At 34.3% G+C, this 27,586-nt stretch overlaps 1 protein-coding gene across 5 annotated transcripts in view; it reads right to left on the reverse strand.

Annotated features, from left to right (window-relative positions):
• PTPRZ1 (protein tyrosine phosphatase receptor type Z1) overlaps positions 1–27,586 on the reverse strand; it is a 190,459-nt gene that overhangs the window by 32,028 nt on the left and 130,845 nt on the right. For 2 of the 5 annotated variants that reach the window (XM_032276161.1, XM_032276160.1), the window contains exons 11-14: positions 24,878–24,924; positions 18,228–19,227; positions 10,669–10,813; positions 1,941–2,032 (exon numbers count right to left, since the gene is read on the reverse strand). In XM_032276161.1, the coding sequence (XP_032132052.1) occupies positions 1,941–2,032; positions 10,669–10,813; positions 18,228–19,227; positions 24,878–24,924 (1,284 nt within the window). Of the gene's footprint in view, positions 1–1,940; positions 2,033–10,668; positions 10,814–15,626; positions 19,228–24,877; positions 24,925–27,586 lie in introns of all 5 variants that reach the window. The other 3 variants (XM_032276157.1, XM_032276158.1, XM_032276159.1) reach the window with 2 other exon arrangements.

Consider the following 27,586-nt stretch of genomic DNA (forward strand, 5'->3'; position numbering starts at 1 on the left):
CATCTGTTTTCTCTCTCTTAGATGAGTGGATCTGAATACTAAAATTGAATTAGTCGGTCAAGCTTAAGAAACACTAGACAAAGGTGTAATTCTACCTTCACACTTACAGAAGGATCTTGCTTATAAGAAGCTTTTAAAATTAGATAAGGAAACAGAAATAATGTATCTCATGTAAGTCATTAGTTCTAGTAAATGTCCTTCAAACCCCTTCATATTATCCTGGACTGCCAACCTCCTTTTACAAGTAGATTACTACCTTTTATTGACAGTCAGATATTTTGGTAATTTCTTTTATTAATTGGTCTGCAAGTAAGTGAGACTAACATTCTCTTTGCTTTCTGATTTTATATGAAAACATGCATATTCAGGTGATCAAGAGGAAATCTTTGAGAGCAGAACAAATGAAATAAGGAAATACCCTGGGATCACCCTTTTTAGACATTCAAAACAGAGGAGTTTGGATCTCCTGGACGAGTTTCTGATTTTGTATTATTTCATTTGTTAAAAATAAACCATATTGGACTTTGGATAATATTGGAGCTAATTTGCATACTCCTCCCGACGGGATATGCAGAAGGGACATGTCTGGAAGTGAAGGGAATCAAAACGTAACAGATAACTGAGAGCTGTCGGTCTAAAAATTCTAAATATGTTGATGAGACACTGTGGTACTAAAATAAATGTACAGCATTTTAATATAAACTAGAAAAGCAAAGAAAACAGTAGTGCTTAAAGACACACACTTGACAAAAGAGGAAAAATAGCAAAACACTTATAACTCCTAAGCTTACAAAGCACAAGAAGAAAATACCATACATAAATATATATAAATATATACTACATATGATATAAACATATAACAAACATACATCAACATGTAAATGTAAAATAAAAAGAAAATGTTTGTCTTTTTTTCTGTTTTTTTAAGTTGTGAGATTTCAGAAGATGACATCATGTAGAACTTGAGACTGGCAATAAAATATGGAGCATCAGTCAGAGAATTTAGAAAACACCATCTGTAAATGATCCCACAGATGAATTTCTCCTTTTGTATCCCTAGTTTCATAACTTCTCTTTACTTTTATTGTCCTCTATCTTCCACATCACAGAATTCTACACTAATATTTTTTTGCTTGCCACTTTTCAATCTAAGATGTTATAAAATATTAATTAAATAAGTTGCCTGAATATGCAATATATCCATCTAACAAACTTGCACATGCACCACTTGAATTTATATTAAAAAATGAGTGACTATAATTTTATTTACAGTGCAAACTCTAGGGTTAATGGATGTCTTTATCAAAATTACCCTGGTTATCTTTGAATACTGTTATTCAGGTAAATTATGATAAAAATAGCTAAAGTCTTCCCAAATATTCAACTGTTCAACATTTTGAAACTTTTGAACCATACATTCTTTATGTTCATGGCCTTTCCTACCACTACCACCACAGTTTTATAGATTTTTTTTCTAATGTAGATTAAAAAAAATCTTTTCTCACATAAACTCAATCAGAAAGGAACTAGGCTTTATCCTTATTTTTGTGATTATTTTCCCATCCACATTTTCTGCATTGACTTAGTCTGACTTTTGTTGCTTGGGTTTCCATTGACATAACCGGATGAGCAAAAATAACCATTATTGTTAACTAATATTTTATTGCTATGAATGTTTATGTTTTTAACATAGTATACCTGAATAATTATGAATTATTGTACAGTATCATCTGTATGGTTAAGAAAGTTTAAAATTAATGAGGACAGAATATAAACCTGAGTACCTGATACATGATGTAATAAGTATTTTGGGAAACACAAAAATTTACTAATATATAGTATAGCAATTTGCATAGCACTCCAATAAAAACAAACATTTTAACAATGTGTTTTTTGTTCAACATCTACCAGCTACTCATGGTCACAGTTTAAGCCATTACCTGAAATTGGAAAGATAGGTGTTGTAGGTGTGGATATTACTCTAGGGGACGTGCTGTCCTCTAAGTAAAAGTGTGCAGTCTGGAAGCATTTCCTGGAAATAAAAGAAAATAATTTATACTACTAGTTTCTACAGATAATAAGACAACTTCTGAGCTGCTTGAAAATTATGACAGAAATCTCCAGAACTAAAACAAAAGCAAATATATACCCAGAAGAGGGACTGCTGGATCTACATCCATTTTAACGAATCACAAGAAACTAAATTATGAAATTTATCTCAGCTTTACCTGTACCAGATAAAGAAGAGCAGGTAGATATCAGGCATGCTAGAAGCACAGATGGCATTTGAAGTTGTAGCTGAGTTTAAAGTACCAAATGATACTTTGTTAATATAGGAAACCTCAGTGCCCTACATACTTTTCCATTGTGGCTCTAACACCAAAAATGTCCTGCCATCTTGGATAGAGCCAGAGACTAAAAGAAATAATATCCAAAGCTATTTTCCCTCAATATTTAGATGACCATGTTCTTCTGAGCATATTCAGCTGCTAGCAAAAAGCAGCAAGCTATATAGAAATGAACTATGTAGAAATGAACTACACAGTGCATAGTACATAGAAATGAACTATAAACTATGTAGAAATGAACTATGTAGAAATGAAACTACACAGTGGTAACATTTTTATGAAAAAGGAAAGTAGCTTTATGCTGTAATAATGCAGGTGTGACAGAACTTAAATGAGAAAATAATGAGTATACAACCAAAAACAGGGATGGTTTTCTTTCCAACAGATGCTAGCCTTGTTGATGAGGGTTTTGAGAATGAATATATTCAGATTCAATGACAACTATAACCTACAATGTCACCTGAATCTATTTTCATTCAGATAATAAGAGTAACATCTGGTAAGAGCACACCACTAACTATCAAGAAGAGCCAAGAACCAACTACTGCTGTAAAGTAATGCCAACCATCTTTAATTTTAAAAATTAGGTAATTAAAACTGCTAATGACACTCTTTGATGTAGGTCATTTAATTTATTTGGAGCAATATTCATGAGTGGTTAAAATGAAACACTTGAGTTTTGTTTGCGTGAAAACGCCAATCTCGCTTTCCATCTAAACCTTCAAGCTACAAGGCATTTATCCTAATGAGTTTTAATGTAACATTTGTTCTTATACAGTGACACACCTAAATCTTGATATGTTTCTAGTAAATTAGTTCCTTTAGATAAAATTCTGGAATGGCTTCTCACTGCAATTAGAATTATATTCAGTTGTTTTATCAAGAGCTTTAAGATCTTTTTAAACCCTGACCTGGCCCCCAGCCTACTTCAGTAGCTTCCTTTCCTGCAACTCTCTCCCTTACCGACCAGCATCCAGCTTACACTGGTCCTCTCCTTCACCTCTGAAGAAGTCCTGTACGTAGCATCTCAGGGTCTTGGCTCTTGCCATTCTCCCTGCCTGCCTCTTTCCCATCACCTTTGCATTGGCCCAAATGCCACTCCCTCTGAGAGGTCTCCCTGATCATGACAGCTAAGTGTCAGACCAACCCATAAGTCACTATTCTTTGCCCTTTTGTTTGCTCTGTGGCACATCACTATTTGAAATACTATTATTTGTTTTTGTTTATTTGTTTTACGTGTTTATAATTAATCTCTTCTTATCATAATGTAAACCTCACAAGGAAAACTACTTTGTCTCAATCATTGCAGTGTTAGTCCTTAGCGCTAAGGAGCATGTGTGTCATGTTGTAGGTAACCCCGAAGTATTTCTTTGATGAGTGAACTTCTATAAGAAGGAGTAGTGTAAAATTGTGCAGCTTATTTATAACCTTAATGTCACAAGCAAACAAACAAAAAACCTTAAAGCAATGATGTGCATAGCAAAATTTGTCATCTGCTGTGGTGGTATAAACCATTGATAATCATATTCGAGAGAAGATACAGTGAGAGAACACAAAAATATCTTCAAGAGACAGAAAGTGGTATAGGAAAAAGGTGAGTGGATACAGAATCAAGTGTCAAAGGGATCCTAACTAGGTCAGTATCTTACAAAGTGGAGAGTATGGCAGATTGATGAGGAATGAGAGAGATGAAGGCCACAAAAACTACCCCATGGATGTCCCACATGAGCAGAACTGAAACCAGACTGGCAGAAACTACAGAGAAAGTATGGCTTATCTGTGCAACTATGAATGGAGCATGATCTGACACACTGATATGGAAACACTGACCTTGATACATGCTTTTAAGATCACATAACTAAAATCCTTTTGAATTTCTCTAAAATATAGTTAAGCAAACTGGTGAAATGTTTTAAAAAAATATTTCAATGAATCTTAACATTGTAAAATGCCTTTAAAAAGCTAGTGCAATATCACAGCTGATACAAGAATCCCTTCAAAATCACCTCTAACCTATGGTTAAGAATGTCCAATTTGAATACTTTCAGTGAGGAGATCATTCCTTCTGAATTCTCCTTATTTGCTAAATATTTTTTTCTTTTACTAACTCAAAACTCATTCCCTTCTAAGTGCTTCCAAATGCTACTCAAAGAGTAGGTCTTCCTGCTCCACTGCTATAGCTCTAATGGGTTCATATCTATCTCTCTTTTACTTTTACCCACGTATTCTAGTTAAATATTTTACAAATATTTAGATTATAATATCCAAGATTTTTCAATACTTAAACCCTACCTGTCTGTTGTCCTCATCCTGTTAGACACTTTTAATGAAGTTTATACTCTAATAATATAATCACGTAGATCAACACACCTGCCTTTTCTCTCCTAACTCGGTATTTATCTTCTCTGCTTTAAGCATGCCTCTCCTAACCAAAATACCTCACTTGTCAATCTGCCAGGCAAACACTGTCTTCTTTCAAGACAGCTCAGAGGCGTCTTCTCTGTGAAATGGGCTTTCATTTTCTAAGCAGCCGTTAGCACAGCAGCTTCTCCTTTTCCACTGCACCTAACCCAAATTTCTATTCACATAAGTCTATATAAAGACTGTTTTGGCCGGGCGTGGTGGCTCACACCTGTAATCCCAGCACTTTGGGAGGACAAGGTGGGTGGATCACCCTGACCAGCCTGACCAAAATGGAGAAACCCCATCTCTACTAAAAATACAAAATTAGCCAGGCATGGTGATGCATGATTGTAATCCTAGCTACTTGGGAGGCTGAGGCAGAATCACTTGAGCCCAGGAGGCAGAGGTTGCAGTGAGCCAAAATCATGCCATTGAATTACAGCCTGGGCAACAACAGCGAAACTCTGTCTCAAAAAAAAAAAAAAAAAAAAAAAAAAAAAAAAAAACTCTTTTGGAAAACATACCCAATCAATCTAAGAATATCTTCATTTTCTGGACATTATTCTACATTATTTTAAGTATTTTTTCTTAATTGTTGGCTAGTGTAATTATTTTGTAATATATTTGTTTTATGCCTATATCCTTATTAAAATTTTAAAAGATGGGATGGGCCATATCTCTTGAATTTATGTAAATTGTTAATACTGTGCCAGGAGTAGAATAGGTGTTCAATATTTGTTGAATGATTAGATGGATTTCTAGTAGCAAGTAAACCCCACCAATCATATGTTGTTCAGCTGTATCCTGGATTCTCTTACCTACCTGAGCCTTGAATGGGATAACTTAAAATCTCAAAACATTTTGGAGACAGAGATGAGATATATAGTAGTGACGGATGGATGAATGAGATATATAGTAGTGAAGGATGGATGGGCAAATGGATCGATGGAGGATGTACCAATAATTATGACTGAATGGGAGGAAAGCAGCATCTCAAAGAAAATAAAATGGTAAAGTAAAACCTATTGGCATTGAGGTTGAACATGTTGCTAATGTTCATTGTAGTCTGGGTAAACACCCGTTCTACTCTTGTCAGCTCTGTAATCAAATCTTTGTTGGTTCTAGGAAATAAGTAGCCCAATAACACTACTTGGCATTAACTTTCTAAAAGGACCTTATAAATAATACCAAAAAGCTTGTAAGTAGGAAACATTAAGATAGTATAGGCTAAATTATTGATGAAGGCCATTTGTATGTTGGTTAGGTATACTTTGTAGTGCAGTTTTATCTTGCATGTGACACTACACTTAAAAGGCAATCTGTCACCGCCATTCTGGGTTGGTAGCCATCTTCAATGACCCTCAAATTGGAGTTTAAGGTCAAGAAAGAATTCATATTGCTTTTCTTCTTCCCCCCAGCCAAAACAATTGTGTTTGTATGAAGTCCTTTTCTATATTGCTTATAATTGTGTGCCATTTGGTTGGATATAACTTTGATATTTTTTAGGTTCTAACTCTTAAAAAAAAGCTTTCAAAAATTTGCCTTAAAAAAACTATTTGAAAATCTTCCCTGCTGAAGTCATTTTTGCATCTTAGAAACTTATGGTTTGGCTCATGTAAATTATACCTTAAAACATCTGGAAAATGATTTTAAGGCATATTATTTAATGTATGACAAGATTCAGTATCTGTAGTCCATCTGTTCTGTATAAGCAGTGAATGTCTTCACGTCTATGTGCTAAGTGTTGATAACTAAGTCACCTGCTAATTATCCATCAGGCATGATGAAAAACGTGATGATTGTTTTAAACTTGTAGACATAGGTCCTTTCAATCAATGGTAATCTGATTATTTAATTTACGCCTTTTCATCACAGTATTTATAATGAAAACCTAGACATGTATATTATTTCATTCCCAAGTATCCTTATACAAACATGAAACAAGCATCAGCGTCTGCATTTATTCACAGAACGCCTAAAAAAAGGTCTGGCTACAATCTTAAAGATGATCTAGTGAATATACCCAAATGTTAAACAGAGGAAAACAAGCCCTAGGTGGGTAATGACATGCCCAAGCCATACTGCAAATGCCAGGCAGGACTAGAAAAGAGATTTGGATTTTCTCACTTTGAATTTGTTTTGTCTTTCGGCTAAAATCTGCTTCCTCTAAAGGTTTATACAAAATATTAGGGGAACATGTTGAGTTAGGTAAATTAGGCAAAATAGATTTATTATAACACTTTGAGATTAATTTCTCATTAAAATAGGTTAGAAATATATTTAAATATTTTCTTCTAAGAATTTTATTGTTCTTACACTGATGTCTATGTTCCCGTATGAGTTCATTTTTGTGTATGTTGTCAGAAAAAGGTTCAACTTGACATTTTGTAGGTGGATATTCAATTGTCCTAGCAGCATCTGTTGGAAGGACTATTCTTTGCCCATTGAAAAGTTTTCGGATCTTTGTTTAAAATCCATTGATCGTAAACACAAGATTTCTGGGTTCTCAATTCGATTCCATTGATCTATATGTCTATTCTAATGTCAGTATCTGACTCTCTTGATTCCTGTAGCTTTTAATTAAGGTTTTGTAACTGGGCAGCATGAGTCCTTTAATTTTGTTAAATTCTTAGACAAAAATCTAGAAGTTAATCATTGTGGTTCTGGGTTAGGAAGCCTTCTTAGATATGATACTAAAAGTGCAAGCAACAAGAGAAAAATAGATGAATTGGGTTTCATCAAAATTAAAAACTTTTGTACTTTAAAAAAGATAACATCATGAAAGTGAGAAGATAACTCATAGAATGGGAGAAATTAATTGCAAATCAGGTATCTGATAAGGGACTTGTATCTAGAATATACAAAAACACACAACTCGGGGTCTCCTCTTTCAGCTTTGGAGCCCCCTTCCCTCTGTCTCTTTACGGGGGAGCTTCTTCCTTCTGCCTTCTCCCATTTTTCTTTTCTATTAAACTCTCTGCTCCTTAAAACAAACAAACAAAAACCACAACTCAATAACAGAAAGACAAATAACACAATTAAAAAATAAGCAGCAAAGGATTTGAATATACATTTATCCAAAAAAGATATACAACTGTCCAACAAGCACATGAAAAAACACTCAACATCATTAGTCATTAGGGAAATAGTAGAACACTTTAAAAACCATTGAACTGTACACTTTAAATAGGTGAGTTTTACAGTATTTTAATATTATCTAAATTAAGCTGTTTAAAAAAGTTCAAATTTATGAACTTGGAAAAATTCATAAGGACTACATTACTATTAGGACTATTATTGGTATGACTTTAGAGTTTTAAACCTCTTCTCAGGCTGTAGTCTTTAAAAAAGTCTAAAATGTTTGTATATTGACTAGTGAAATCATATTGTTTACAAATGTAGCTTCACTGGAATCTGAATGATTCACACAAACCTTGAAGAATGCACTAAAACTATCATCTTGTGACCAGCACATAATACCCCTAGCATACTGTAATCTAAAAATTTATATTTTTAGATCAGGCTGGAGTACAGTGGCATAATCATAGCTCACTGTAAACTTGACTCCTGGGCTCAAGTTATCCTCCAGCTTCAGCCTCCTGGGAGGCTAGGACTATGGCATGTACCACCATGCCCTGCTAATTTTTAGTTTTTATTTTTTGTAGAGATGGAGGTTTCACTATGTTGCCTGGGCTGGTCTCAAACTCATGGCCTCAAGTGACGTCCTTACTTCACATTTGCAAAGTGCTGGGATTACACGTGTGGGCCACTGTGCCTGGACAAAATACTCATATATATTTTACACTATTATACTCTGAATTGAAGCTACCTAAAGTGTTATTTGTGAAGAGAAAAGAAATATCTTATTGAAGGTAAAAGTAATCTATTTTTGACTGGTAAATTTATATAATACAAATGAAATGACCTATTACCATAGAAGACAGAAAACTCTCCAGATTTTAATTTTCCATAAACTATCTAACTGTATTAAATAAGATACTGACTTCCAAATTTTTAGAAAATATACTTGAAATATTAAGTAACAAAGATTAAGAAACTAACTTCAGTCTTATAATTAGAAACCATTAGACATCTTTATTCAAACTTTATACTAGCACTATTTACTATGAAGCAGAATTGGTCATATTCTCCATCTTATTTTCAGTTTATAACACTGACCCCCATTAATTAAAAAAATGGTTTAGTAGGGAAGATCAGATTAGATAGAAAGCTATAATCTGAATACACATATTAATGTGGTAAAAAATGTGGTCAAACAAGTTCAGTGGGGAACAGGGAGAAAAGCAGTGTGTATTATTGATGAACACTTATTTATGGATTATGGATTATGTTAAAAGCACTCTGCTAAGCATGAAATCTTCAGTAAAAAATAATTGGCAATTGTTGGAATTACCAAGGTACAGACTGAAGAAACCAGGTTTGTTTGTTTCTTGTTATGAACAAAATAGACTCCTGACTCATGTCGTCTAACAAAAGCATGATCAGTTCTCCATAGTGTGCAGTCTACTCTGTTCTAGTAAAGGAAGTCAGATATGAAATACAGTTGATCGTGGAGACATTCTACCCTAGTCAACCAATGTCTACTACATGCTCCAGGGCTCACTATGTCTGAAATATTCAATAGCTTTTACTCAAAAGACAGCTCATTTCTACTTTCTGATCTTTCCACCTGCTGTGTCTCTGCCTGGAGTGCTCTTTTCCTTTCCTTTCTGAATCCTACGCAACTTGAATCCTACATTTTAGTTTACACTTACCCTGGGCATTCTGGGCTATCAAGTTTCTTTGTTCTCTGACTACTCTTAGCACTAGATTTCAAGTGCTATGCATACATTCTTGTGTCATATTTTATACATTTTTATGACAAATTCTTTCCCCTCAATAATCATAAATTTCTTCAAATCATTGACTTTTTTTCATTCATTTGTTCATTTTTGATATTTCCTAATAGTTAACACAGTACTAGGTACACGGAAAACAGTCAATAAAAATGGTAAATATTTCAGAATAAACAGTGATAATATATTTTGAGAGAACACACATAAAGAGTGCTGATATAAAGTTATAGAATGATGTTGCTAAATAAAAAACATTCTATATCTTCTGAACAAAATTCTGTTTAAAAATAAAAGTATATAGTATAGTACTATATACATATGATTCTTGGTTTATACATATGATTCCTTATATCATCATAAAGTCTTCGTTTTCTAACAGACGTAGTTATATTGACTTGTGTTCCCAATAAATACACTAATTTGTTGTGTGTTCTGCTTTCTACAAGATAGAAAGCTTATGATGGGTACAATTATCCTTGTCCTTTAAATGACCTAATAGATTATTGACAGTGAAGCTATATTTCATCCTCATAGCAAATAACAAGGAATCTTAAATGCCCATGCATCTTGAGACAGTCATTAACTGTATTCACTAATTATATTTTAATTGCTTGATTTTACTTTTATGCACAGGTTATCATTTTTATCAGTATGTACAGTTAATATGCATCTTATACAAACTCTTCTGTCATTTAAAAACAATATTAGTTACTATATAAAAATGTTTTCTTAATTTTTGGACTTACAACTAATGAGAAGCTTAGATTTATGTTAAATGCTATGAAGATGTCTATTAATTAGATTAACATGAAAGTGCAACTGGCAAGATACTGTATTAAATAGTAACAAGTAAAAGTTCTTCCATTTCACCTTTAATTAATGTATGAAGAATAATTAACTCTCATTATTGTGCCTTTGGATTAACAAATTTACCTTGAATAAATTAATTGCAGCTCTAAAGTAAAATAAATTTTGGATATGCTTTGAAAACCTTCCAGAAGAAATATGGGCAAAATCTGAACTTTATGAATTAAATTTTTTAAAACAAACACTCAACTTACCTCCAGTAGATGAGAATACCCACAAGAACCACTAGACAGATAAAAGTCAGGGCTGACACGATCACAAGGGGGATAACTGCCTTCTTCTCGGATTCCAACCCCTCAGCTAGACCAATACGAGACTCATGGCTACTATTACTGGCCTCTGTAGTCGGAGAAAATTGAGAGAATTGATATTTAAGCTGAAGGAAGTCACAGCACTTCTCAACTGATTAATTGCAACCTTCATTGCTGTTACTTACCTTTAAAATTTTGACTCTTTGATGCAAAGAATGTCTACAATTATAGGCCAACTTAAATAGAGCAAAGTTTAAAAAGTAAGGCAGGCTATTAAACCTGAAACTACAAAATCCCAGCAGAGAATGGCACCCAGATAAGGGTGTCTTGGCAACAGGTGAGCATAATACTGCTTTGAAATGTTACTAAATGAGGAAAATAGAAATAGCAAAATTAAAAAAAAAAAACTACTCAGTTTTAAAATAGAACTTTCAGGAAAAAGTGCTACTTACTGAATCACCACATATATTAATTTTCTAAAATAACTTTTAATATAATTATGTTTAACCTTGCATTAGGGAAATAGTTAGAAGCAATTAATAATTTCATGAAGAAAAAATCTTGGGATAACTCTTCTTATATTAGAATAATATTTCAATCAGCAATCTATTTTAATTTTAAATATAGATTGGTTTTAAATGTTATTCTGAATGCTTTTCTTATCCATTGTTTTATTCTACGAAAAATAAAAATGCAATTTCAGGTGAATTGGAGAAATATGTAGATCTAAGAAATTCTTCTGAAGTATGCAATTGTAAATAATTAAAACTCCCAATTTGGTCCTTGAGTTAATTTTAAAAGATGACACATGATTATTTTTGGGAACAGTGAGGTGCATTATTGTACTAGCACTTTGAAAATCACTATAACTAGAAATAAATTTTTCAGTTGTTATAAAACAGTTTCAGAACTGTGTTTGTGGCCAATAACAATCCTTCCTCTTTGCTTTGAGGTGCATTCAGCAGGAAACAAAGATGATTGAGCATGAGAATAGTTTCTAACATTACAACATGTTGACATGCTACAAAGAACCCTTAGCTTATCTACCTGCAGACCTTCTGAAAGAACATTTGAGTTTCCCATTAAAATCTACATGTCTTCTTATGCATTTGGCACTTTCAATGCTTTCATACCAAGTGCCTCACTATTAGAAATAGGAGACAGAGAAACTTCATTTAACTTTAAATATTTAAGAAATTAAGACTAATATAAATGCACATATATAGCATTAAAATATATCTAAATGGAGAGAACCTAAGATTTAAAATAATAGCTTTCTTCTGTTGATCAAGGATGATAGCAGAAAGGGCCAGGAATTTAATCCACTTGTGAAGAAAATATATTGGGCCGGGTGTGGTGGCTCACACCTGTAATCTCAGCACTTTAGGAGGGCGAGATGGGCAGATCACTTGAGGTCAGGGGTCCAAGACCAGTATGGCCAACATGGTGAAACCCCTGTCTCTACTGAAAAAAAAATACAAAAATTAGCCAGGCATGATGGTGCGTGCCTGTAGTCCCAGCTACTTGGGAGGCTGAGGCAGGAGAATGGCTTAAACCTGTGAGGTGGAGTTTGCAGTGAGCCGAGATCATGCCACTGCACTCCAGCCTGGGCAACAGAGTGAGACTCTGTCTCATAAATAAATAAATAAATAAATAAAATGTATGACAGGAATGTAAATTGCACACACATTTCCCAAGATGTTTGTTTTTACAATTATAAATGCAATTACTAGAAAAAATGAAATTCAAAAGTGTGATTAAAAATCATAAAACTGTATGGAAATTGAAAATGTGCTAAGCCAACTGAGCCCTAAGTTGTAGTTAATATTCTTGTGAGAAAAGACCCTTCATTTTTCAAAATGTTAATTCTCAGCTCATTATTTTGCGGAGACTCATCTAGAATCATCTAGTCAGCTAAATAACTTAATGGTGAATGCAGTGAACATTTCCTTATAAAATTTAGAAAAACATCTTATTTTGTATGTGGTTATCTTCACAGTTTTTTCTATTGTAACTATTGTTACCTATATGGAAAGTAAGTGTGTGAGTCATAAATGAAAACATTCACTTAGCAAAGTCCCTGGTACCTCGTATAGTACAAATGGTTGCTAATATAATTATCTGTATCAGTTTTTCTTGAAGTGTGATCTCCAGAATAGCAACATCAACACCACTATAAGTTAGAAATGCAAATTTTGGCCTTCACTCAAACCACACCAAATCTTCTGAACCAGAAACTCTGTGTGTAAGGCTCAGCAATTTGTGTTTTGACAAGTCCTCCAGTTGATTTTGATCTATGTTCAAGTTTGAGAACCAGTGATGTAGATTAATGTATGCTCAAAGTAAGCTTATATAATTATGCAAGTATTTAACGGCCACAAATTTTCATAGCAACATGTATATGTGTATATATATATATATATATATATATATAATTACATATTTATATATGTATAGCATACATATATATGTCCAATCATATATGTGTTATATATGTAAGATATGTAATGTATTATATATGTAAATATACCATATACACATTTATATACAGGCATTATATACACACATGCACACACATATAGTCTTGTGTATAAACTTTTCTCAAAAGTTCTCTGTAATGCTTGATCTTAAATCCTTTAATTAAGGGGTCAGAATGATCAATCTATGGCATGAAACCTAGCTCTTTTACACAAGATGGAATATCACATGAAAGTACAGACAATCGGTTGTTTTGTGTACTATAATGAGGAACTAGTTGTACTGATTTTATTTTTATTTACTTGAGACTAAAATATGTTTTAATATGACTCAGTAGTATATATGAGTTACCTAAATTAAAATATTTGATTAATAGGTAATTATGAAATAATGCACTAAGTTTAAAATTTTGAAATATGTTTTGAGAATAAGATAGTATAATTTTGGCATTATGATTTAAGCTTACATTTATATAATTGGCCCCCAACATGAAAGCATAGTCTCTAAGAGATAGACATCAACAACACATTTCCAGGCTCAGCTTTTTATTTACTCATGTAACCTGGATCAAATAACCTACTATCTTTGGGTCTCAGTGTACTCATTTATAAATTGTGAACATTAATATTTTCGGTATATGTGTTATTTTGAAGAATGTATCCTGTAAATTATTCTGCATTCTAGAAATATACCATAAAATTTTAAGTTTCAGTACTAGTTTGAATGCATTTGATAAAGGGATATACTCAATTATTGGATAAGACAGACTACATATGATTTTACAGATACAGTTTTAAAAATAGGCCAGAATTTAATTTTGTTTGAGCTTATTTATTTCACTAATTATGTTACTTGTTAATGCTGGATGTTATATTCATATTGTTTTACCCTAATTAGTGGGAGAACATATTTTTGATAATTAAATAAAACTAATTAGTACACTAAAGAGAAACTTGCTAAGCTTTAGTCAATAATTTTAGGTTTAGCATCTAATTATATATATCTTTCTACAATAGTAACATATAGCAAGAACATATCAATGTCACTACCTGATAAGACAGGTAGATGGATTCCTGATATTTTCTTTTGACATAAATCTAATAAAAATTAAAAAGCAACTACTATAATTGAGAACAGATAACAGTTCCTATATACGACAGCAGTAATGACTATAGTGACCTATGGATTAATTATTCATTCTCACATATCAGCATTTAAGTGTTTAAAATGCAATGTTAAATAGGTATCAAGTCAGAACACAGAAAAACTTCTCTATCAAAATGTACAAATTTTTAATTGCTGCTGCACTGAAGAAAAAATATACAACTAATTCAAAAGATGAAATAGCAAAGAGAAAAAATATCCTAATGAGACTGATGTCTGTGTTCTGGACAAATATCCACTTTTATACAATCTGCATTTTGTTACATTGCCTATCATTTAACGTAATGTTAATATTTAAATATTTTCATTATGAAATTTCAGAATACTTTCACATGTAATAAAAGCAAATTACAAAATTCTTATGACCAATTCAGTGAAAGTATCAATTTTCTATACTTAATAGAATTGAACTCCCCTCTTCTTTCCATTGGCATTTAAAGCAGACATCTGTATTATATACACTGCACGTAATCTGCTCTAAGAAACATCTGGCCAGTAAGCCAATTTGCATAAAATACATTCACAAATGCAATTCATTTCTGCAGAAAAATGTTCAGTATTTTACATCTTGTCATACGATACCTATACATACTGTATATATTAATGCCCATTATTTAACTTCAAAAAGATGTGTAACAGCAGGCATGAAGTAAAATATATTTTGATGTTTTACACTGCCCTCTTTAGGCAACATTAAGGTAAAGAAAGAAAAATAAATTTTTGTTTAACTTTATTAACTCTCAAAACTTAGCAACAGAACTTTTTTTTTTTAAAAAAAATAAAGCTCCCCAAACTGATATGAACGTGCAAATTACTAATTCCTTCCTATGGGGGTGTGTCAGAGAGAAGTGCTTATGTCACATTCCTCTCAGATTTAATACTTCATTTTATAATTGAGTTAGCTTACAACTTGTTTTAGAACAAAAGAATGAAAATTAAAATAATCTAAAATAGCATGCTCTGATCTTATTTTAAAAGCAGTTCACTAAAAATGTATTATGAAATGTCAATCTAAGTATGAAATATTGACAGTAAATAATTGTTTTGTCTATTTTAGAGATAAATTAAAAGCCAAAATATGTTAAATAATCATTTGAAATAATAAATAAAATCATACTTTAAAAACTGGATTTGTTGAATGTTTTGATTTTTAAAACCATGATGTACCATTTTACCAAATTTCTACTGTTCCATAATTTTTTCTGTTTTAGAGAAAGCAAACCACCACACCTCATTCTATCTTTTGATCCGTAACTAACCTGCCTCTGAAACGTGGAACACTTCTGAGTTCTCGCTAGTAACAGATGGTGTTGGGGACTGTGGGAATCCAGGAGTTATTTCTGAGTCACCTGCTGCCAGGACCCCATCAGTATCTTTTTCATTAGTGTCTGGAAAACTGAAATCTGTGGAAGTCTCATTCTCATTAAGGCTATCTGAGGTACCTTGCCCTGATCCACTTTCTTCATCACTTGTCAGAACTGCCCATGCTTTAGATTCAGGGCTAAGAGGAAGCAGAGCACTACCAGTCTGAATGTCATTTTCCTCCTTTCCATCATCGTGCTTTTGGGGTAGCCCATTTGCTGATGGTGATTTACCAGGACTTCTGTCCATACCAGTCTGACTCTCTGAGGATACACTTGTGACTCTATTATCTTCTTCAGAATTCTCAGATCGTGAATATGAAATTGGATTATTCTGATCCATAACACTGTTTTCATGGATGTCTGAATCATTCATTACCTTTTCCTGTGATTCTCTATAGGATGAGCATGACATACACTTATGCATGGATAAGCCATCACTATCTCTGTCATCATCATCATCATCATCACCATCATCATCATCATCATCAGTATCACCATCTTCACCACCACCCACTAAATCGGCATCAGATCTGGCACTATGAGTCAGCTCAGAAGTTGCCTTAGAAGGAAACAGCAACTTGGTTGTTGTTACAGAACCATCTCTGTTGGGAGAAACAGCTGTAATGGCAACATGCCCATTTCCTATAGGAACAGAATGATCAGTAGATACAAACGTATCAGAAGCAACTGTTGGAATACCAGCAAATACCTTATCAGCAACAGAACTTTTGGTGAAGGTTACAATTTCATCAGAATGTATAAACTTATTTATTAGTGTATTTAATGGTTCATCAATTGATAAAACAGGTGTAGCAAATGCATGCCTTCCTTCTGGGGGATAGGCCTGGTTAATCTCCAAATTGGCCGTTTGGAACAACTCATCATTACTGTACAAAGAAGGTACCACTTGCTGGGAACTTTCACTTTTAAACAAAACTGGTTCATATTTCTCACTTGTATAAGACATGGTTAAGCCTTGAAGTGAAGCAGAGTGCATATGAGAAGTAGGCGATACATCAAAAACTGGTACAGATGTAGAGTGCAGCATGTTTTCACTTGAAGCAGAATTTGATACTGTGAGATGCAATATTGTTGAACTAATTTTATCAACCTTGGGGGTTTCAACCAATATTGGATCACCAGGCACAGCTGGAAGAAGAGTTTTAAGCAAGGTGTCAACATCAGAAGCCTGAAAGGAAGGTTGTAGCAATACTTCAGTACTAAAAGAAGCTGAGGTCTCATAAAATAAGAGCTGAGTTGAAGGAGATAACATTTCACTAGAAGCAGGGTCAGAGGATGCTGGCTCTGAGTTTGCACTAAGCACAGGCGTAAGCGAAGTGTCACCAGATGCTTGAGAGACAGTATGTGTAGGTTGAACTGAAAAGTTATTTTCTGGAACTTGACTAATCTCATGATCAAAAACCTTAGTGGTGGTATGAGCAAGGGACCCTGGAAACATGCCCTTGGTGCTAGAAATGGAAACAGAGGTTTCTTGTAAAGATGCATTCAACTTATTTACGTGATCATACATGTTGGGCATGACTGTGCTTTCAGAAGCGTAACCCATCTCACTGAAAGAAGGAATTTGCAGTTCAGTCTCATTTCCATACATTATTTCACTTTTAGAAAGCGCCTTATTATCATCATCAAACACAGATGTTGTATATGTAAATTTGGCTACAGAAACAGGTGAAGATGTGTTAAGGGCTGTCAGCCCATCTGTGTCAGGTAAAAGAAATTCGCTATCAGAAGAGGCTCCAGACCATTCCCCATCACCAGAGAGGGCATGAGTAGGCTGCAGTAATGACGCAGTTGGGGTTATTAATGAAGACTTAGGTATTGGTGTATGGCTAGGGCCGCTAAATAAGGAACCCTGATAAGTTACACCCACAGAATCATGCACAGGTATTGCAGAACTGTAAGAAACAGTGAAGATGTGTTGGGAGCCCTCGTTTTTAGATAAGGCATAAGGAGGTTCAGGCCCTGAAGAAGGTGCATGCATCACGGCATCACTGCTGGGTGGTTCAACTTGAGAAAACAAAAGCGTTTTATAAAGAACACCAGATTCACTACCAAATTCCAGCGTCTCTGAAGCAGCATGAGTAGCGGTCTGATGTGTCACTACATCAGAATACTGAGCAAGGCTGGGCTCTAATAGCAAATCACCCCCAGCCACCGGCAGAGAAGCATGCAAGGGCACCTTATCACTCTCGGTAGCTGAAGTAACTTGTGGAAGGATTTGAGAAACTGTATGCAGGTGGCGAGACAATTCACTACTCAAGGAAGCAGAGGAAAATGGAAGCAAAGGTGCACCATCATAGGAAGACAGGATGGATTCAAATGACACATCGACACTGGGAAATACAGGCGTAGCATGCAAGGCCGAATCACTACTTGAAGCAGCAGGGGTGGTGTTGAGGATCTGATTGTCAAGCAACAAAGGGGTGACTAGAGGGAAGACTTCACTACTGTAGGAAGATTGAAGAGGTGTCTCACCATTGTACACCGGTTGGGTGGTCTGCGAGTGTACCGCGTTGACTGTGGACACCAAATCCTGTTGTCTGGAGGATGGGGTAAAAGCATGAGGTGTTACCTCAGTTGGGAAGTAGGCAAAGGTAGAATAATGTGGCATTTCCAGATCTGTAACTGAGGGACCCTGTGACACCACTGGGCCTGCAGAAAGGGACTTGGTTGTTTTCTCAGATTCATCAACACGTATCTCAGTGTAATTAGTCTGGAGGAAGCTCTCTCTGCCTGATCCAACCTCGGGCTGGGCTGTCACATCTGTAGAGCTAGGGAACCACACATTTCCATCCACAGAAGGATCCTTTAATGATTCTTCTGAACCTGATGAAGTTGAATCTTCAGAAGCATTTCTAGTCGATTCTGGTATAAGGACACCATATGTGATTGTCTCTGGGTTTTCGGAAGAAAATATATACCCTTGGGATATGTTCTCAGAGATGAATGGCATAGCAGACGTTACAGGACTGGAGCCTGAAGATTCTTCAGCTCCGGGATCAAACTTGAAACTGGTCAATAAACTCTCCTCCTCAATGATATCGGTAGATACCTCTTGATATTCTGTTATAGAAACTGTATTTAAGGATTCTGCAGTCCCCGACAAGTTCATATGTGGATATCTAAGAACAGTTTTAGAGCCATCATTTAAAGAGGCTGAAGTACCTTCCACAGTGTGAGGTGACAGTTCAGTCACAGTCTGAGAAGTCAAGGAAATATCTTTTTCTGTGGCTAATTTAGTGGCTGGTTGGGAAGTGGAATTTAAAGACGTGTTGGGAACATCACCCTTTCCAGAGAATCCACTTCCTCTTGTGGGGGATCGGTTAGTATTGGCTTCATTGTATTTCGTCCCCATGCGATTATAGTGTGTCGTGGTAGAAAGATGGGGTTCTTTTTTCCTTATTTGGTTTGTGGCACTATCTCTACCAGGATTCACATTAGCATCTTCTTCAATTTTTTTTCCCTCTTCCTCCACCTTTGAAAAACAAACAAGATTTAATGAGTCATAAGGAAACAGGAGAAAAACAAAATCTTCATACTGCCAGTCATCACTTGTGGTATCTTGGGAACTTTTTATCCTCATAAAACACCATTCTGTAAAATGCATGTCTCTAACCTACAACTGTTATCATCCACTCTCCAGGAGAGTAATTAAATGTAATGAAAACACCTAATTTATGGCTGCCTTTATTTTAATGCTATGGAAAGAAGTGGTTAAATGAATAGATACCACATCTTTAAAAGGAAGACATATTGAAGTTATTTATGGAGAGTGTTATTTAACATGGTATTTATTTTCTTGTTTTTATATTTCTTTGTTCATCAAGCATCAAGCTAAATAGCCATTAGCATGTTGTGGTAAGAAATGGTGATGGAACTAATTCAAAGACCAAAGTAGTTGAACATTCAGAATATTTAATTGTATATATTTAGAACAAATCGTAATTTTAAGGTCAGAATAAGGGGAAGATTTAGAACTAAAATAGGTGTTTGGTTTTGTTTTCCTTTTGGTTTTTAATATTTTCCACTTAAGACTTTGGCAAATTTTCAAAGGCAACTTGTCAAATATGATGTTACTCCTAGTTGTTTAATTTTGTGTTTCCATTACAATCACCATTCAGGAGGCTGAAGCTTCCATGCAATGACACAGGAAGAGACTTCCAGTCTTCTGGTTAAAAGTCAACCAAGACCTATGCTTTCTCTTTCCCCTTCTCTCTCTCGCTCCCTACACACACACACACACACACACACACACACACACACACACACACACACGCATGTTTGTGTGTGTGTGTGTGTAAATGGGCATATTATATCTAATTATATGCTTAGAAAACTCAATTGCCAAAGGTATCAAGAATTTTTTTTTTTTTTAGTTCATGTGGGACATGATTTTGTCAGAGTCTCTGTACCCAATAACTTGTTAGAATTGTCATTTATTTGATCATCTATTAGATATTTTAAGGCATGTTCCCTAAAAGAAGAAAAAAGTGACTGAGTACAGCCAGTGAGAACTTGACCATTATCATAGAATCTGAATCTTAAACTGAGTGTGCTCATGAGTATGTGTCATACACATAGAAATCTGCACTGTATGAAACACACGATTCCAAGCTTTATGGTGGCCTCATTACTTACAGCTTAATTATTTGGCTGGTTGTGAGTATTTTCTGAATCATATGTGACAACTCTAGGAAGTTAGTGCACTTGACCTGAATTATATTGAGTGCTAAAAATGGCTACGCTCTCAGATTCCCTTGACAAATTTCCTTATGAGTAGTCAGCATTTTTCATGAAGTTGTACATTCTGTATGATACCCTTTTCACAAGGAACACTTGAGAGATTTTTGTCAAATAATTTCCTAAATAAAATATTCCCGTAATCTACAAACCAAAAATCTTCATGTGAAAGGAAATAAAAATAATTTGCATTGACTTGCTTTTGGGAAAAATTGCTTGATGCCAGTTATCTCTTCTTTCCTTAGAAGTTCTCATAAATATTTGTTTTATAATTTGATCCAGAGTTTTGCTGGGAATCAATGTTCGGCTTGGCAGTGTGGAGTTTCTAAATTCTTCCTTGTCTTTGCAAATGGAAATATTTGCCTAGTTTTCTCGTATCACTCCACACTCTTTCCCTCTACCAAAATTCCGTTCAAACCTTCATTTTCCTATCCCTTCTTCCCATTCTCAGGAGATGGCCTGCCTGTTTACAGGGAAAATAGAAGCTACCAGACAAAAATACACCTCTTCCTAACATTAAAAACAAGGCCCCTGCCCCTCCTGTCCTGTTAAAACCGAAGAGTTTTTCTTCCTTTCTAAAGCTAATTCCCACTTCTGTGTTGTTGATCTATTCCCTATCATGAACCTGGAAATCGAACATAATTGAGTAGCTTAATCTATTTTGTGTTTCCAATTTGTTTTCTCAAATTATCAAACAGATCATTCTCATCAGCTTAAATCAACTCCAATCTCTCTTATGTAAAGGGAACACGATAGAAAACCTCTAATTCACCTTCTAGTTATCGTTCTACTTCTCGCCTCTCCTTCATGGCTAAAGCTCCCCGAAGATATGTCATCTATTTTCTCTATATAATCTAATGTCTATTTACCGCCACAATAATATTACATTTATTTCTCTTTGTTTACATTTCCACATAAACATACTTTATCATATTCTGCTATAAGCAATGTAGATTTCCATAAGATTTCTATTATAACATAATGCTATGCACTTCTTCTTGTTACACACTTGGAACAAAAACTATGCACATATCAGTTACATATGCTTTCTATAAACTTTATGGGGTTCAGAACACATCAGTCCCTGGTGAAGGTGATTGATTGGCCCTTCATTAATCCTAGTCTCTTACATCTTGTTAATCTCTATAAGGTCATACTGGCTGTGTCAACATTTTAAGAGGAATATATCATTCATGCTGTGTGATCACTTTATTCATGTCTAACTACAAATATTTCAACAATACTCTTTCCTACAATTTATTTATGGAGTTACTGTGACTCACTCTTCCACTGTAATTTCAATCTGTGTTATATGTCATCCTTCACAACTTCATTTTAAAAATTTAGTGTAAAGCCATGATCATGCTACAGATACTTTGTCTTGCAAATTCATACATTTCTGTTTGGAGAGGGCCTAAGAAATATCCTTCAAACTATTTATGTCTATATTCAGGGATTAAAAATCATTAGGAATACATTTCATGCCTATCATTCATTCCTGCATGAAGCCAAGGAAGTGAATAGTGGATTGCTTAAGTGGTATTTTCATCCCATCTCATAATCATGCTCCAGGAATACATATTATGACATGAGTCTCTCTTGATTTGACAATATGTTATTAACACAATAGTTAATTTCAATAGCATGAACTACTACTAATTTGCCACACTAAGCTTACCAATCACTGCTCCTGTATCCTTTATTTTAAATCCCTGTCTATGTGGCGGTAGCTGGCTCCCTCTCCCTTGGCAGTGCCAAGGATTCTTCAATCTCAAAGATTTTGAGCTGCTGTTTCTTTGGGCACTACCACCACGGGTAAAGCCCCACAAACCAAATAAGCCTAATGTTATAAGAATTCTTTCTCTTCCTCATTTTTTTCTAGATCACAGTCTTCTACCAACAAGTAATGACATTAATTTTTAATTCTACTCTGCCTTCTCAGGTGACTCCTTCTGCAGTGTGTTGTGTATCCTCATTTTGCTTTCCCACAGCCTCTCTCCACCTGTCTCCATTCTGTTCTAAGTAAGTGGCTGGAAAATGTGGTCATTCCCTGGGCAGTTCCTTACCCAACTGGTCACCACAGGATGGCTCTGTCCCATTACAGAATTCACAGCATTTGCTGGGCCACTCTCTCTGTACCTTCTCCTCTTTCATGTTTAGATGTAACAACGCGTCCCTGATATCATTCACCCCAAATGTACAATCCCACCCCTTGTTTGTTTGCATTAAGAATTCCCACATCTGTGAATCATCCTTTTATATATATATATATTAAATTAACTTCCATGACTCCATTTGAGTGTGGCATCTGTTTCCTGTTGGACGTGGACTGACGCACTAAACTGTTTTGTCTGTTTGTTTTTCTCCTCCTATTCAGAAACTTTTCTTTGGGTACACCAAGCCAGCCTGCTCACACATCTTCACATTCTTCTCTAACAGGAAGATCTGCTAGTGTCTGTCATATATGTAAATGGTGAGACCAGAGGCACCATGACAGGCATAGCTTTAGGGACCTCTATTGTAGAGCATATGACAAAAATAAAGATACACTTCCATTACGTAAGTGGAATAAGCCAAGAACAGAAAGATAAAAACTGCATGTTCTCACTCCTATGTGGAAGCCAAAAAAGTTGATCTCATAGAAGTAGAGTGTAGAATAGTGGTTACTAGAGGCTGGGAAATGTAATGGGAAGAGGGTGACCAGCAGAGGTTGGTTAAAGGATACAAAATTACAGCTAGATAGGAAGAATAAGTTATAGTACTCAATAGCACTGTAGGATGACTATAGTTAGCATTAATATGTATTTTCAGATAGGTAGAAAAAAGGATATCAAATGTTTCCAACACAGAAAAATGGTAAATGTTTGAGATAATGGATACGCAAACTACCCTGATTTGATCACTGTATACCTCATAAATATGTAAAGCTATTATATGTCCATTAAAAATGGAAATTAATTAAAAATGTATATCAGGTAACATGTATAGCCTATTTACATGGTTAATATTATAAATACAATATTATAGTTTTATGTAGAGATTTACTAGTAATATTGAAAGATTTTAAATAACTTTTTTAAGTTTATAGTAATAAGTTGTAGGGTTAATGGCAACAGAGAAGAAAAATAACTAAACATGGATCTTGTAACTAAAGTAAATAAGCAGGGATCATGAATCATGATAATGGGGATTACTATGAAAAATAATTGATCATTCCTTAGTCTTTTCTAAAGAATCCGTGATGTGTAATGCTTAGTATATAAGATGGAACTTAGACAAAATATCTTTTACCACATGGTACCAATTATTGAAACAAGGGCTTACATTGGTATGTCAGACCAATTATTTGAATTAACAACTCAGCATAAATATAATTTCTTTTTTGACCTATTTCTGTCGATCATTTGTAGATATATATATCCATATGCATGTGAATATGTATGTACACACACAAATAAAGATATCCTTAGCTGAAACATGTAAACTCCTGTTGAAAGGTGGATTGGTCATTTTGGTAAAATAGTCCCTTGTAAGAATGACTAGCCATAAGATATATAAAATATCAAGATAGTTTATAACTATGAAGGACCTACTGGTTATTTACTGCTGGATAACAGCACTAGTTATCACACTTTATCAGCTCCTACACAATCTATACACATGCACACATTCATATTATCATCAACAATAGCACATAAACTGAATACACAATTTCAATTATGATAAACAGCACATTAGGGCATAGGATGAAATATAAAATATATTAATCACTTTCTCTCTATTTAAAAAAACTAAAATAGTGTTAAAATTTATAATATCAAATACCTATAAATTTTATCAATAAATAGTATAGACTACTCACAGTATAAGTGTCTGTTGTCAGCACAATGTTCTTCAAGTAAATGAATATTTATCAAATTAAATAATAACGAGTTTACATGGGTAAAATATATATATACAATTTATATTTGGGGCCATATTTATCGTGAATCTATAAATCATTGGTTATTTATATATAAACTGTAGCAATATTAATAAGTGGTTAAATATAATTTTAGTTATTCAGAAAATTTGTACACTAAAAAAATTTCAATTTATAGGTGTAGGGCATAACTATATTTATTTTTAAAGGTCATTGTTTTTTATCATCACCATTTATATTTCCGGTTTTTTAGTACTATACCAAACAATACATCTTTCAATTTCTTCAAAGAGAATCACATATATCAATCATGTTACTATATGTAAAGCCTAGCAACTAACCCCGCAAACAGTAAATCATGCAACACGACTTTTATTCGTGTGACAATACCTAACACCTAAGCCACAATTCAAAATAGATCATTTAATAATAAAACATTTGAATATTAAAATGGCTATGATACCTTGATTATTTCTTCAGTTCCAATTAATTCAGGAAAAATATCAAGTTCTACAAAATTAAACACAAAATTAGTATTTGTTCAACTATTTCAGCCTTTGCGGATCTACCTATGGGTGGAAAAAGGAGAAATTAAAAAGAACCAAAAAACGAATGTCAGCTTTGAAAATTTAGACTTTCTCACAATTAAAATTCCAAATTTTCGTTTTCAACATTACTGAAAACTACAACACAACACTACATGAGCTTATACGTAACTACACAAATCTTGATCTCTATCTCCCATTCCACTCCCTTCCCCATTCTCACCACCAAATCTGATTGAAGCTAAGAACAGAGAGGTCAGTGATAAAACTGAGTGTAAAAAAATGCAAATAATTTTTCATCAGTGCAGAGTTACTTTCATCCTTAGCAGGGCTGATAAAAGCATAGTTGGGAAAATGCCAGGAATTTTCTGGAGAATTGATTTTCTTATTCAGCTACTTCTTCCTTAAGTTTCTATTTTGACTGAGAGACAAATAACTACCCTACTCCTCAAATTTGGGCTCATACTTATTTCTATACAGGGTGCTGCACCAGGTAAAATGAAGAGTGTTTTCCAGCCTTGCTGTCAGCAAGAAGAACTGAACAGAGTGAATCTTGTACCTTCTCCCCAGGGAAACTCAGCTAATGCTGTCTACTTTAAGAATCTGATGACCAGGATTATTCCGGTCTGTTTCTCCCAACAAATCAGAATCTACATATGACTATCTCAGTGCTAAAACAGGACCTGTCAGGGAATGTCAGGAAAGAGTAAGCTGGTTCTCTCCTAAGAAGGAATCTAGCCACACTGCCAAATGACTGAGGGGCCAGAGAAGAATTTTTCTTTAGTCTTGGTCTGAGCTGCCCTGGTCATTAGGAAGATGGTAGGCAAAGTAACAGTGAGGTTTGAACATTATTATGACGATGTTCTTCAAACTCCCATGCTTTTATGGAATCTCAGACTATCTTCAAAATTTATGCTCTGCACCATCCTAATGCTGCATATGTTCTATGTTTTATGCCCTTTCTTGTCCTCAAAAGAAATGTATATTCTATAGAAATTTCAAGGTATATCTGAAATTAAAAAAAGGTATACCTCTATTTTCCAATACAAACTTTCTTGAGGTTTTTTTCTATTTTTAATCAAGACTCTTGGGTATTGATATATTGAAAACCATAAAATGAGAATGCATGTAAAATCTGTTAAGCACGCCTACCTCCCAAGAAGATTCAGATTAAGTTAATATTCTTGACAACGCAACTGTTTCAAAATTACTTACCTTGGACATCTTCCTGTGATTAAAAAAGGAAAGTACTCACTAGAAACAATCACAATCTTACTTTTAATTCTCACTTTTTTTCTTATAAAAACTATCCAAGAAGAACTTTGGAAATTTTATTTTGATCATTAGTGTTCTCTTTCTTTCTTCCTATGAAATCCTTTCCTCACCGTCTGTTCTTTGTGCTCTTTATTCTTTATGTTTCCAAACTAAAGTGATTTCAATCATCTCAAACACTTGTGTCTTTGTAACCACCACATAAATTAATACACGTGAATTTTAAAATGAGATGCAAACTAAACTGTGACAAATGACCTTCAATATGATTTTCTAAAAGCTATGACTAAAGATGTTCATGCATGTAAAAAATCTTCAAATTAAGCACATTAGACAATACCTTGTTTTACTGAAAGTAATTTGAAGAGAAGCCACTCTTTTTCTTAGACTTTTGAAATATTTAATGCTCATAAGGGGTAATCATAATCAAATACTTGTTAGTGGTACACATATTGTAGGTTTTTCCTTTGCTAAGAGGCTATGAAAAAAATATCAGCGATATTCCATTTGTTTCAACATGCTTAAGAAGTGTTTAATTTTTTTAATAATGGTTTAACTCCACCTAACTTCATACTTTTAATGGGCAAATATAATTTTCTCATTTAATTATAATAAGGGTTGAGGTAGAGTATGTATAACTATCGCATCATGGATTTATTTCCTTTTTGCTTCAATATTTTCAGTGTGCACTGCATTTTATTTATTTTTATCATTTTACCAGAGCATAAATTAACTATAGGGATTATGGTTTCTATTCTAGTAAATTACAATACAGGGTCTTAATCCAATCACATCCCCTAAAGAATATTAATTACTCATACTATGATTGGGCTGCTGTTTACTGTAATAAAAGTAAGACTTTTTTTTTTGGCCTCCTTATCTCTGGGGCAACATGTGTGGGCCGAGGCAGGTCTCCGAGATTCCCTCCATTCTTGGCACTCTCATGGGTGACCACCCCAAGTGCTGGCACATTCCTACTGATGCATGTAAACCCACCTTGGAGGAATTTTATTCTGGTTTCAAACTGGTCTCAGGTCATTTGAATTGACTGAAATTCCCAGGAATACTTCAAGATCTCTATTTCTTAGAATCCAGCAGTCTTGCTGAGACTCTTCAGAATGATTTTGAAATAAAATAATTTTGAACTATTGCTTCTATCTTCCTAAAGATTTTGAAGCCATAATTCTAGATCTGTGAGTTCAACATTTTGGACTCAAACTGAGCTCTGCTGATGGGCACAGAGTCTCATCTTAGGTATCCTTAGGCCTGCTGCTTTCCCACAAGTAATAACCGATATTTTAGTAACCACTGGTTGGAGTCAGGCACTACTAATATATTAAATAGTTCAAAAATTA

The sequence above is a fragment of the Sapajus apella genome, unplaced genomic scaffold (assembly GCF_009761245.1).
Source record: "Sapajus apella isolate SASKATOON/1434 unplaced genomic scaffold, GSC_monkey_1.0 scaffold7, whole genome shotgun sequence".
Lineage (NCBI taxonomy): Eukaryota > Metazoa > Chordata > Mammalia > Primates > Cebidae > Sapajus > Sapajus apella.